Below are 15,010 nucleotides of genomic sequence, written 5' to 3' on the forward strand. Positions count from 1 at the left end.
TGGGCATTACGATATAATGCGGATGGACTCGCTGAGGCAGACGCCGTCCTTCTTCCTCTAACCGGGTGGCCTCGCGCGCGGGGTTGTGGGGAGGACGAGGGGCGACTCCTGGCCCCTTCGGGGACTCTGGAGGCTGAGGTGGCGGAGTCCGGGGGTGGAAGCCCCGGAGCTGTGTGGAAGCCGAGGGTTGTGGGAGCGAGAAGCGCCTGCCTGGCCAGCGCTGGGCAGGTCGAGGGCTGGGGCGCTGCCCGCGCGGAACCGACCTTGCCTGTCAGGTCCACACCCTCCTGCCCCGGTGCTGCCGGGTCCACGAACCGTGTGGCGTCCTGCGCCGGGCTTGCCTTCCTTTTGGAATGCGGTGGTGGTGTTTCATGGCTGGGCCTCGCTTCTTGGTCAGCAACTTTTCTAGAAATTTCAACCCGTATTGACGAGCTCTCTGAGATTGCCAGCTGGGGTTTAATTTCAGCAATATTCTTGGAAGGAGAATGGACTGAAGGATCGCTGGTGTTGGCCAGTGTGCCCAGGAATGCTGAGATGAATGAGATCTTTACATTTATCCTTGTTTGTGTTCTAGAATTCCGTGCGTGGCATTTTTGTGTCGTGTGTGTGTGTGTGTGTGTGTGTGTGTGATTTTGCATCATTGGTGTTGAATGTGTGATTTTGCTTGAAATCTTTTAGTTAAGCGAATCTCTACTACAGTAGACGGATGTATAGATGCTTTTGAACAAATATTAATGTTTTATCTGAACGTAGTCAGAATATTTAGTTCCTGCTGTCGAACTTGTAGAAATGTGTTCGAATACTTTTGTACTTGACTGGCTCAAAAAACAACATAGATTGGGATGAGGGTGTTTATAATATTACCAATTTAGAACAATTGGCTTTTGCATAAAATTTCAGGGATTGAAGTTCTGAAAGGATTTTGCTGCGTATTTGTACTGTGCTGAGAAAAGTACTTAAAAGCTTCTTGTACAACTTGTCTTTACGACTCTTGTCTGCCTCTCCTATTAAGGACAGTTACATTTTATTGCATAGCAATTTCTTTTCTAGGGTGCATATTTTCTTTTTTAAAATATTCTATGAAATGCAAGACTTTTGCTCCCCGCCCTCCCCCAGAAAGTTACTTCCTTTCTTAAAGAATGCAAGATTGCACTTAAGCAAAACACTAGATCCAAGTTGTTTTACACGTAGTATTTTTGCTTCCAAGTCTGCTGAAAAGGCTTTTGTTTCTGTAAACTTGCTGTATGTATCATTTGTTAAGTAATGCTGAATTTAATCCTTTTTTCCTATTAGTTTTCTTTTTCTTTCTTCCTTTCTCCTTTCTTACTCTTTATAATATGCTTCCTTTCCTGGTAGTGCCAGCTATTAGTGTTTTCCTTTGGTAGTACCATAAGGTGGGAAGGAGTTACGTATCACAAATTCCCTGTGAAAGGATTGTAAACATAATGCTGAATCAATGCAGATCAAAACTTGGCACCCTTAGATGTGGGGGGAGGAGTGAAAATTCTGGAATTTCACATAACAGGTTGGATATTGTGTAAGTTTACCTTGTCCTCTGCTCAGCAGTTGAAGTTTTTTGGTTTTTATCTTTTGTCTTTTTTTTTTTAATGTGATAGTCAGATGTACTCCATGCTAAAGTCACAACAGAAATAGTTTACCTTGTCCTCTGCTCAGCAGTTGAAGTTTTTTGGTTTTTATCTTTTGTCTTTTTTTTAATGTGATAGTCAGATGTACCCTATGCTAAAGTCACAACAGAAATATGGTAGGCAAATGCCATTATCCTCAGCCACTATAAACACAAATGTTTTACATGATAGATTTTTAAGGCCCACAATTGTGTGTAATTTTAGTAAGTGTATTCATTAAATATCTCTGATTATAATCTTGTACTTTTGTTGGACTTTCACATAAATATTAATGTATGTACAAAGAAAATGCTTTGTCAGACCATATGTCTTCTCCTTTGGACTCCCCAAACAATTTGTTGGCATTGTGTTATAATTTATCCATTTATAAGACTACAACCCCCCCCAACCACCTTTTGAGCCTCTTGAGAATATGGAATATTTCAATCTTTCTATTTCCTTAATATCTAGAACAACTAAGTGCTCATTAAATACTAGATGTGTCCATATTTGTTCATTGTTAAGTATGTACTAATTACTTAGTGCTAGGTATGGTACAAGATAGAAAGAAAAAAATATTAACAAATATGGAAATTACTAAGCAATGTGTGTGATGAGAGGAAGGGGCGGGGGGACCCACAATAAACAGAAAATGTTCAAAGTGCATCAAGTATTACCAAGAGTGCAGGATTCTGGAGCCTTAAAGGCAGTGGGAATTTTTTACAGTTTAAAATATTCAGTTTTATGATTTATGAAAACTATCCTCAGTTAACAATTACCCTGTGTCCAGAATTGTAGGTTTCTTTGTAAGCTTGTTGATGGTTTTCCATGACATCAGAATAAAATCTCAGCTGTTTGCTTCTGCATTGTCTAACTTTTCAAACTTCATTTTTGTCCACTCTTTTTATCTTCATTTCTGTTCCACTCTTCTATCTTGTTTATTCTTGTCTAGCCATTGTGATTCCTCAGATACTTGAAAAAGATAAGCTCTCTTCTGCCTCAGGGCCTGTTCCATTTTCTTTTTTTTTCTTTTTTTTTTTATTGTTGGCTGTTCAAAACATTACATAGTTCTTGATATATCATATTTCACACTTTGATTCAAGTGGGTTATGAGCTCCCATTTTTACCCCATATACAGATTGCAGAATCACATCAGTTACACATCCATTGATTTACATATTGCCATACTAGTGTCTGTTGTGTTCTGCTGCCTTTCCTATCCTCTACTATCCACCCTCCCCTCCCCTCCCCTCCCCTCTTCTCTCTCTGCCCCCTCTACTGACATTCATTTGTCCCCCTTGTATTATTTTTCCCTTTCCCCTCACTTCCTCTTGTATGTACTTTTGTATAACCCTGAGGGTCTCCTTCCATTTCCATGCAATTTCCCTTCTCTCTCCCTTTCCCTCCCACCTCTCATCCCTGTTTAATGTTAATCTTCTTCTCATGCTCTTCGTCCCTACTCTGTTCTTAGTTACTCTCCTTATATCAAAGAAGACATTTGGCATTTGTTTTTTAGGGATTGGCTAGCTTCACTTAGCATAATCTGCTCTAATGCCATCCATTTCCCTGTAAATTCCTTGATTTTGTCATTTTTTAATGCAGAGTAATACTCCATTGTGTATAAATGCCACATTTTTTTTAATCCATTCATCTATTGAAGGGCATCTAGGTTGGTTCCACAGTCTTGCTATTGTGAATTGTGCTGCTATGAACATCGATGTAGCAGTGTCCCTGTAGCATGCTCTTTTAAGGTCTTTAGGGAATAGTCCAAGAAGGGGTAATAGCTGGGTCAAATGGTGGTTCCATTCCCAGCTTTCCAAGAAATCTCCATACTGCTTTCCAAAGTGGCTGCACCAATTTGCAGTCCCACCAGCAATGTACAAGTGTACCCTTTTCCCCACATCCTCGCCAGCACTTGTTGTTGTTTGACTTCATAATGGCTGCCAATCTAACTGGAGTGAGATGGTATCTTAGGGTGGTTTTGATTTGCATTTCTCTGACTGATAGAGATGGTGAGCATTTTTTCATGTACTTGTTGATTGATTGTATGTCCTCCTCTGAGAAGTGTCTGTTCAGGTCCTTGGCCCATTTGTTGATAGGGTTGTTTGTTCTCTTATTGTCTAATTTGTTCCATTTTCTTAAACTATTCTTCTTCTTGCCCTTAAACCATCTCCTTCCTTCTTTTCCTAAGTTTGGAATAAAAGTTACTTCCTCAGAAACTTCAGTCACCCTATTTAAAACATGTACTCCCAACTATTTTCTGGCTCAGCATTTTGTTTTCCCACAGAGCCCATTACACCTTGCAATGTTATTACTTGTTTTACAAGTTTTCAGTTGTTTCCTCACTGTGCACAAGAGCTGGGACCTTATCTGTATTGTTCACTAGATTTAGGTATTGGCTGGATGAATTTAGAACTTGGAATACGTTTTCTTATAAAAATTGGTTTGATTGGTGGGTAATTTTTTCTAGGCTAGCCAGCAATAATTTTAATTTTTTACTTTTTTATTGTTTTAGTTTCTTGCACCTATGGTGAGAAAGGACATTTTCTGCTTATCCTTCTGAGCACAGGCTTGATTCCGTAAAAAAATCTCATGGTTAAAATAAGTTTTGTTATATTTGTACCTCCTTTACACAGTTCCTTTCCTATATCCTTTCACTTTTCTCTCCACATAGTCTGTCCTCCTTTTGTATCTACTCCCTTGACATGCTTGTTTTTCCTTTTGCTAAAATTCAGAAGCTCCTGTTTTTTTCTGAGATGGTTTTCATGACTATAGTCCCCGCCTCACATATGATTGGAGAAAGAATGGAGTTGGACCTGTGGTAGTATGAGTAACCTCTGTAGCTATTTACATGTGTTGAAAGTAAAGTGGCCATCTGTATGTCAAGGGCTACATGTATCTGAATTTATGTTTGCATTGTTGTTGCTAATAACTCTACAAGGACAGTGTTGCCAAATTGAAATGTTGGCAAGGAACCCCTTCAAAAACTCATTGTCTCTTTTCAAGTATGAATTATATAATGGCTGGATCTGCAAAGGTTTGTCAAAATGTAGATTTTTCTAAAAGAAAAGTAAAAGGTTAAAAGAAATCTAGGTCATGAAGGGGAAATTCAGAAGGAAAGTATCAGTTTGTTAACTAGTCCTGCCAAATGCTCAAATTTAAAACCATTAGGATCAATTGCTTGTACTTGTTCAGTGCCAAAAGCAAGCTAGCACCCTCACTGTATGAACTTTAATAATAGAAGAATGGAACACTGCAACAATAAAATTCAGATGCAGTTGGCTCAACTTTTTATTCTTCTATCAAGTGAAATTCTATCAAAGCTGATTATTCTTACCAAATATGAAACTGCATCATTCAGTTTGACTAGAAAATTTGGCTACTATAATACTAAGTGTTTTGGTGGTTATTGGTTTAATTGATCTCAAGTGATCCCATTACTATTTGTTTAACATTATACAGACATCACTTAAAAGTAGTTTTAATCAATAGCTTTGTGATATATCTGTGAGGAAGAATTCTTTGAAGTAGTGAGAAGTTAGTTTTGATTTATCATTTTCGTTTGAATTTAAATATTTTTACTTCAGAATACCTCACTTAGTTGAATTGAAGCACTGATAATTTTTTTTTTTTGAGATTTTTGAAAATGTATTTAAGGAAGTTAGCTTGACTACAATAACTGTTTTCTGGGCAAATGCTAAGAAACACGATTGGCAGAAATGTTGAATGCCACCTTAGGTCATTAATGATGTTAAAAATTTCGAAATTGAATATTTATGAGAATATAGGGAAAATATCCTGGTTCATATGTGACACCAACATTGTATCTACATGTCCAGCTCAGCCATGTCTGGTTGTCCCTATGGCCTGTACTGCCATCACCTCCTAACTTCTCCAACCACTGGCCTTCATTAGCCCTCATTTCATCCCTTAATCAAGTATGAGGTGGCTCCTGCCACTCAAGACCACCCTATTACAACAGAATAAACCAGATCCTGTCATGGGTGGGGTGGGAGGGGGAGAAGAAACATCAACTACGTGTTTTGCTAATAGATTACCAGATCTACTATTGAGAGGTTCTGAGTTCTCTATCACATTCTACATTCCCATACTGCATCACTTCTGGGAATTACATACTACTTTCTAGATAGTTTTTGACCAGAAGATCAAAATACAGCTCTCTTGGTCCACTGTTACTACCCTTTTTATTCTATGAAGATTATTCCTTTTTTTTTTTTTTAATCTTCTTAGAGTTGCTGTTTCTCCTCCTACTCATTAATTATGGATTTCCCACAATGTTCTTCATTCTTTTGCTTTTCTCTCCATACCTAATCCCTTCAAACCTTTTCTACTTTCTAGTCTTTACTGGACTTTAGCTTCTAAGTAATGGCAAAATTTTCATCTTTTACTCAAACTCTAGTCTTGATTTTGTCTAAAATATCTCTACTTAAAAGTTGCATTTATCAGCCAAGTGTGGGGACATATGCCTATAATCCCAGCATGTGAGAAGCCATGGGTAGGGGGATTCCTAAAAATAATTGTTACCTGTTATATCTTCTAGTCCTATAGCTTACACTTCACCTCAGTTTCTCTCTCATCCCCCACCCCAAAAAGTCAAAAAATAACTAACTGGTTTTCCATTCTAATTTTCTCTTTTAAAAGCAGTGCCACTAATCTTTAGCTGTTGATTCCTTTTTTCTTCTGCTTCACCTCTCATAGCCATACATGAGCACTTTCTACTGATTTTTCCTTCCAAATAGAAAACCTGTAAACTTGACTGTCTTCTTCATATTTCCATTCTTACCCTGTTACTCTAGTCCATTACCACTTAAAACCATTGAGGTCATCTGCTAATTTTCTTTTTTCTTTTGGTATCAGGGATTGATCCCAGGGTCGCTTAACCACTGTGCCACATCTCCAGCACATTTTATGTTTTAGAGTCGGGATCTCACTAAGTTGCTAAGGCTGTTTTTGAACTTGAAATCCTCAGCCTCAGCCTTGGAGCCACTGAGATTACAGGCATAAACTACCATTCTCAGCTTTGTGCTAATTTTTAATTGTTCTCATTTCCTTCTCCATTCTGATGAATGTGTGTGTGTGTGTGTGTGTGTGTGTGTGTGTATTATGCATTGTTAAACTTGAAGATATAATTGTTTTTCTTATGCTGTTTAATTACTTATTATAAGTATTTTGTTGCGAATCTTTTTTAAATCTTGAACAAGGTTTCAGGGCTTAAATTTAGGGTTTTTTTTTATCAGCAGTCATCACATCTTCTTATCCTGTATTCTTACTACTTCCTCATTTTGTAGGATCATTCTGCTGATACATATATGGTATTGTCTTCTTAGAGTTAATTTTTTTCTTACTGTTTATTCCCATCTAGAATATCATTTGTATCCCTTTTCACCAATAAGAAGTTTTGTCTTTTGATTTAGCATAAGCAGAAACCCTGTGTTCTTTTGAACACCTCTTATACTCTGTGATATGGGCAAGTCAGTCAGCTGCACTACCTTAGTTTCTTTTTCTGTAGAAATGAGGGTGATTAATAGTCCCTATCTTGCCAGGCACAGTGACGGCACACCTGTAATCCGAGCAGCTGGGGAGGCTGAGGCAAGAGGATTGCAAGTTCAAAGCCAGCCTCAGCAATATCGAGGCACTAAGCAACTCAGTGAGACCCTGTCTCTAAATAAAATACAAAATAGGGCTGGGGATGCGGCTCAGTGATTCAGTGCCCCTGAGTTCAATCCCTAGTACTAAAAAAAAAAAAAGTTATAAAGGTTTAGGTTAATATCAGTGTTCAATATTAAATGTTAGCTATTATCATTAAATAAAAATCTAGTTTAAGATCCATTTTAATCAAGTCATTCCTCTGGTATTAATACTACTTTCCTAGCCTTGGGGGTCTCAATTTCTATATATGCATATGAAGAGATTAGATTATTTCTAGCATTTGTTCTGTTATAGTATTGAGATAGAAAAAAAATGTATGTGAGATAGAAAAAAAGATTGTGAGCTGCAAAGTCAAACAAACTGTAAAGTAACATGAAACCGATGACTATTAAAGCCCCTTAATAATTTTCACTTAAAAGTGAGATTATAAACCTTCAGTAAGAACTAGAACAAAAATTGGGCCCCTGGTTTTCTGATTTCTCTTTGATATTTATTATTCTATTAGCAGGTTGATTTTTTTTTTAATTTGCTGATACTAATGTAAGTAGTAGCTGACAAGTATATCCTGTTTTTCAGGTAAACACGAATCACAAAAAAACTACAAGAAAGGTTAATTGTTATTTCCAAATAAAAGAAAACCAAGATCCATGAGTGGGCATCGGCCAACAAGGAAACGATGTGGAGATTCTCACCCAGAGTCCCCCATGGGCTTTGGGCATATGAGTACTACAGGGTGTGTATTAAATAAGTTGTTTCAGTTACCTACACCACCGTTGTCAAGACACCAACTAAAGCGGCTAGAAGAACACAGATATCAAAGTGCTGGACGGTCCCTGCTTGAGCCCTTAATGCAAGGATATTGGGAATGGCTAGTAGGAAGAGTTCCATCCTGGATTGCACCAAATCTCATCACCATCATTGGACTATCAATAAACATCTGTACAACTATTTTATTAGTCTTCTACTGCCCTACAGCTACAGAGCAGGTAAGAGGATTTCTTACCAATACATAATATTTCTTATGTATCAGAATATTGTAATTGGGATTTCTGGGTCATTTTAAATAATGCTTATTAGAAACCAGAAGCAAGGGGTATACTTGATACTAGTAGGTTAATTAATGTTAGCAGAATTTACATGTAAAATTTCATCCCTTTATAAAAGAGTTTTATATTTTGTTTTCCAAATGGTTGAATAAAAATCTTAGTAAAGTTTAAAATGATCAGAGAGAAAAGTCTGGTATTTGAGATGGCATAACTATAAACCAGTACTATCAAAAACATTTTTCTCTCCCTTCCGGAGAGAATTGTTGAATATCCCTTTTCTCTTCTTGTAAATATGTGGCTGATAGACTTCAGGTATATCACTTTTCTAAAAAGGGAAAGTAAATGTAAAAAACAAGTCCATATCCTGCTCTTTTTCATATCCTGCTCTGGCTGCCATTAAGAAAGCGTGGTATTGCTTCCAAAGACTATATAAACCTTCTCAAATCCACACCTCTCTTCTGCTCTTATATTATTCTCTCTATCCATTACTTGAAAATAAAACTAAAACTCTTCATCCAAATGGGTATATTGATTTTTTTTTTTAATTTTCTTATCAAAAGGTAAACTAAAGTAGGTAGATGGAAAAGAATCAGAAGCATCTGTTCTGCCTTTATTAATCAGAATAATCTGTCTGGTTACTCTGGAACTAAAAATGTAAAAGTGACTCTAAATTACATGAAATCATAATGGCCACAGCATTCCTTCTCTTAATTTAGGCTTGAAGTTAGTTTTTTTAAAGTAGATTATTCAGATAAAGTTACTACCATCCAGTTCCTTTATCTCTTAAAGTGAATGGCTATTAAAGGTCACAGTTACCCTTAAGGCATGTGACTTTTGTTTTCCAGATGTTTGTTTATTTTAATCCTCTTTTACTATTCAAATACAGTTTATACAGATTATATGACTGATTTTCCCTCATTTTCTTAAGTATCTTGCTGTACCTCATTTAGGACACTTAAAATACAAAGTCTAATAAAATCATTTAAACCCGTCCTGGGGTCCTTCATCACATTTCCTCCAGCAGTTCACCTGGAGCTTACTGAGACCCTCACTGCTACTTCTATAAAAGTTTGGTCCAGATTTTACAAATCCGTTTGTTAGAACAACAGAAAATGGGGTTGATTCCACTGAAGCCCTCCAATAGTCTAAAGTTAGATCTACGATGAAGATCAAAGATGGATCAGACAATAATCATCAATTATTGAATACCCTAGAACCTACCAGGTTCCATGTTCTCCTATAATGCTTTTCTTTGGCCACTGTTTGTGATTTGGAATTATTGGAATAACTCTAGAATTAGTTAAACCTTTGGGGAGAGTTCCAGAATGGGAAATACTCTGATAACAGCAAACTTCTGGGGGGAATCAAGGTACTGTTCAGTGCTCTACAAGGGAAGGTAATGTCCTGCAGGAGACATGCCTGAATGCATTTATAGCTGCATGCTAGAAATACTTGTTATGCTCAAATCAGAATACATTAAAATAAGCCAGGCCTATCTTCTGTAATAGTTCCTTATTATCTCTGTGATCTTCAGTAAGTATATAAATTATCTGAGTCATACTTTAATCTTTCTAGATCTTACTTTGTAATATTATAAGAATTAAGAAAGATCATGCATTTAGGGTGCTTAGCCTATAATGCTTAATAAGTGGTAGATAGTTATTGTTTCATTAATTTTTTAAAAAAATTCAAGTATATAGCCTGTTATTCTTCCTCACAATCTCCCTTCCATTTCTGATTTCTTCTAATAATATATAACATATGAAGTCATAGATTCATCCAAGTCCTTATTATTGAGTTTTATATTTTTGCCTATAAGCATTTTGGAGCCAAAGGTTTTATAAATTTATAAACCTTCATTATGGCTGCAATTCTTTTAGGCCTTTTACCAGTAAATGATCAAGAAGATTTATGTCTACATATACTATCAGTTCTTCATATTTTTTTATGTACTGATTTTTACCCATTTCTTTGGTAGAAAAGGTCACTTTTAATGGTTTTAACTTCCTAATAGATAAGAAAGGAAGGTGAGTTAGTCCCCATTTTTCAAATTCCTACATTTTCAGATTCCTGCAGTAGAAATATAGACTTCTCTTTTCAGTATCTCCTTGATCTTTTTGTTACTAATATTAAACTTCATCTAGTAGTTTTGGTTTTAGTACCAGAAATTCATTTGAGTTTTTGTCTTGCAGTTTGATGTATGTTAATATGCTTGAGTTACCCTTGCCACACAAGACAAATGAAGTTAGTGTTGTCTATTTTACACACATGAAAACCAGAACTGAGCTATACCATTTTCAGTAAGAGTTTTGTTGAAAATAAATATAATTTTTAGACTATATTCATAAGAGTTTTTTATTTAAATGCTGATTTGTTTTTGTTTTTATATTGCTAAGTTTAATGCTTTTGATTTAACTTACCAAAAATTAACTTGTTAAATCAGGCATGTTGGTACACATAAAATCCCAGTGACTCAGGAGGATTGCAAGTTTAAGGCTAACTTGGCAACTTAGTGAGACCTTATCTCAAAATAAAAGAAAAAGAACTAGGGACGTAGCTCAGCGACAGAGTGCCCCTGGGTTCAATCCCCAGTACCAAAAAAATTAAAATTTAAAAAAAAATTTAAATTTATGTACTGTTTTTTACCCATTTCTAATATCTAACTTATTAGATATTATTTGTTAGTAGAAAATGAAAAGAAAATTAAAATGCCACATTGCTCATAATCTTACTGCATGCTTAATTTCTATTGACATTAAAAAGGAGAGGGAGAAATTACATAGCATAATTCAAACATAGAAAGATATAAACAAAAAGCATAATCTTCTCTTTTTTACTTGCATATCCTTTTTTTTCTACCAATTCTTCTAAACATAACAATGTTTGACAATTGTTTGGTGTATCCTTTCAGAAAGAAAAATTTTAAAAAATCTGAAAATTTAAAAATCTCCTACCAACATATATATATATTTGCATTTGTATAAATCCTTAAACTGTTTCAAAAGTTTAGTAAAACCATATGTTTCTAATTTTTCATCTGAATTAATCACATAAAAAATTGCAAGATTTTGAAAATTGGGTTTATTCAATATCTTCCTATTAGGGTTAATGATATCCTGGCTCAGATGTGTTCTTTTGTTCATTCAGTATCTTTCACAGGTTTTTGACTGAGACCATATAAGACCATGAAGCATATAAGTATTAGATTAGTGTTCTATAGATTTTTAATTAAGAAAGGAAAATCCAAAGATGAGAAAGTTTTTCTTTCTTATATGTATAGATATTATTGTTTTCTAGGATTGAGTGTGTGTGTGTATATATATATATATATATATATGTGTGTGTGTGTGTGTGTGTGTGTTCCATAGTAACATTTAAATTTTTTTTTTAATTCTAATTAGCTATATGACAGTAGAATGCATTTTGACCCATCATACATAAATGGAGTATAACTTCTTATTCTTGTTGAACATGATATAGAATCATACCAGTCGTGTAATCATATGTGTACATAGGGTAATAATGTCCAATTCATTCTACTATTCTTCCTATCCTTTACCCCCTCCCTTCCCTTTACTCCCCTCTGCCTAATCCAAAGTACCTCTATTCTTCCCTAGCCATCTGCCCCCCAATTGTGAATTAGCATCCACATATCAGAGAAAACATTTGGCCTTTGGTTTTTTGGAATTGGTTTATTTCACTTAGCATGATATTCTCCAGCTCCATCCATTTATCTGCAAATGTCATAATTTCATTCTTTAAGGATGAGAAATATTTCATTGTGTATATATACATGACATTTTCTTTATTCATTCATCTGTTGAAAGGTATCTAGGTTGGTTCCATAGTTTAGCTATTGTGAATTGAGCTGTTATAAACATTGATGTGGCTGCATCACTGTAGTATGCTGATTTTAAGTTCTTTAGATATAGACAGAGGAGTGGGATAGCTGGGTCAAATGGTGGTTCCATTCCAAGTTTTCTGAGGAATTCTCATACTGCTTTCCAAGATGGTTGCACCAATTTGCAGTCCCACTAGCAATGTATGAATATACCTTTTTTTACCACATCCTTGCCAACATTTATTGTTGCCTTGTTCTTGATGATTGCCAAAATGACAGGAGTGAGATGAAATCTTAATTTTGATTTGAATTTCTCTAATTGCTAGAGATGTTGGACATATTTTCATTATATTTGTTGATTGGTTTTATTTCTTCTGTGAAGCATCTGTTCAGTTCCTTTTTTATCCCATTAAAATCCTATGGTTAGACCTAGCTCTCTAGTCTGTTAAAACAGAGACATTTAAGAGAATGTATGAGGTGTTGGGAATGTTCTGTGTCTCTGTGGTCCAGTATGGTATCCATAGCTACAGCGGCAATTGAGAACTTTAAATGTGTCTAGTGTAACTTAAGAACTGAATGTTTAATTTCATTTAATTAAACTAAAATAGTTGTACTGATGGCTAATGTGTAGGACAGTACAGCCCTAGAGAGTTATAGGATTACTTTAGCAGCAAGAAGCAGTAGACCTAAAGCCCAGAAGAGGGAGTTCTTAGTCCTAGGATTAATTGCCCATTTCAGTGTGCTTTAGTAAAGTATGGTTATATAACTATAATTATTGTCTTCAGGATTTGAAACTCTAGCTTAAGGGAAGTACATTCTATGAACCTTTTAGTAGCCTTACCTTTTAATAATCTAAACAGATCTCTTTCATAAAGAAACCCCTTTGCAGTACAGAATATATTAAATATTATTTGCAGCTATAAGTGTTTAATACAGTGTAACTGGTAACCAGTATCTTAGAAGATACTTGTGATTATAAAAATTTTTTCATGGCCTAGGCATGGGAAAATAGTGAAAAGTATTGTAAAACATTGTTCCACATTCTTAAATACAGTGATCCAAATAAAAGCCCTCTTTTAAACACATACTATTTAAATTTAATACCAGCAGTTCATTTCCTGTCTAAGAGAAACTATTCCTTGAAAATGTGACTATAAATATTTGAAAAATAATGTTCTAAGCACTCTGCACTAGATCCATCATTTCCCTAGTGTTGTTTCATGAACCATTAAAGAAATGTGTGTAAAAATAAGTTACCTGCTCAAGTAAATGTGGAAAATACCAGTAATTTTTTCCCCTTCTTGAGTATTCACAGTATGTATTAGTAATATTAGAGGATGGTAAAAGTCCTGCAGAAAGGAAATCTGTTTAATGTTGTTTAACCCAGTATCAAACATGAGGTTACCATTAAACATCTTGAAAGGTACAACTTGGGAAAAACTGTACTAGATTATTCACTAATTGGCTCTTCAGATCTTAGAATCTACATATTGGGAGTGCTTCTATGGAAGAAATCTCATGGATTTCTATAAAATTTCTGAGAAGTAGTTGTCCCATGGTATCCACAGGAAAGTGGTTCCAAGACCTCCCTGCAGATAGCAAGATCTGCAGATACTTAAATCCCTCATACAAAATGGTGTGGTGTTTGCACATAAGCTATGAATATCTGTCTATATGCTTTAGATCATCTCTACATTACTTATAATAACTAATACAATGCCAATTTATGTAAATATTGTTATACTATATTGTTTAAGGAATAATGAAAAGTCTGAACATAGTGCAGACACAGTTTTTAATACTGAATATAATAGAGCCTCAGTTGATTCCATGAATGTGAATCCCAGGGATATGAAAGATCCCATATAGTTAACTAGCATCTGTTTAAACACACCTAAAAGCAGGGAATTTAATTCTAACAATCCTAATTATTTCAGTAAGTTCTTAATTATGTAGCACTTCTATCTTCTATAACTTCAAACACTCACTCTAAAGAATGAAGATATAATATCTGCAGATAAAAAAGGTGCTAACCAAACACAGTAACTAATATGTCTGAATACTCTTGCTTTTCTTATTTATTTCACAGGCACCTCTGTGGGCATATATTGCTTGTGCATGTGGCCTTTTCATTTACCAGTCTTTGGACGCTATAGATGGGAAACAGGCAAGAAGAACCAATAGTAGTTCTCCTTTGGGAGAACTTTTTGATCATGGTTGTGATTCATTATCAACAGGTATTGTTACTGTTTTAATGTTAATGAGTAGTAACTGATAAAAACATGTTGATAAACAGCATTAGGATAAATAAGGGTTTATTTGGTCATCAGAATAAATGATTTTTTAATTAAATAAGAATTTCTCACGACTGCAACTGATTCATATTTGTTCATTATTGGCAGTATTGGGGAATTTAGAAATTAAGTTCATTTTTTTCATCGTAAGTATGGTTTGGGGCATCTTTTTAAGGTTTAAGGTATAATGGTCATTATTAAAGAAAACCTCATGAATTACAGATGAGCACAGTAGTGGGAGACTTGTTTGATAATTCGTGGTCTTTATATTTAAATGAATCTTAAATTGACATTTTAGTCTTGGATTATAAATATGTAATGGGGCTTGGATAAAAAGAGTAGATTGAATGAATCTGGAGATCTAATGTGCAATATGAAGACAATGGTTAATATCAATGTATATTGAAATTTTTGCTAAAACAGTAGATTTTAGGCGTTCCTACATGAAGTAAAAATAAAACCATGGAAGGCAATGAATAGGTTAATTTGTTTAATAGTGATAATCGTTTCACTTCATACATAGCATATAAAACA

At 35.0% G+C, this 15,010-nt stretch overlaps 1 protein-coding gene across 5 annotated transcripts in view; it reads left to right on the top strand.

Annotated features, from left to right (window-relative positions):
* Cept1 (choline/ethanolamine phosphotransferase 1) overlaps positions 1-15,010 on the top strand; it is a 38,229-nt gene that overhangs the window by 240 nt on the left and 22,979 nt on the right. For 3 of the 5 annotated variants that reach the window (XM_015505065.2, XM_015505067.2, XM_048815148.1), the window contains exons 2-3: positions 7,872-8,281; positions 14,272-14,419. In XM_015505065.2, coding sequence (XP_015360551.1) covers positions 7,943-8,281; positions 14,272-14,419 — 487 coding nt within the window. In that variant the 5' untranslated portion in view covers positions 7,872-7,942. Of the gene's footprint in view, position 1; positions 393-7,869; positions 8,282-14,271; positions 14,420-15,010 lie in introns of those variants that run through there. The other 2 variants (XM_048815149.1, XM_048815150.1) reach the window with 2 other exon arrangements.

This window comes from Marmota marmota, unplaced genomic scaffold (assembly GCF_001458135.2).
Source record: "Marmota marmota marmota unplaced genomic scaffold, marMar, whole genome shotgun sequence".
In the NCBI taxonomy this organism is placed as follows: Eukaryota; Metazoa; Chordata; class Mammalia; order Rodentia; family Sciuridae; genus Marmota; species Marmota marmota.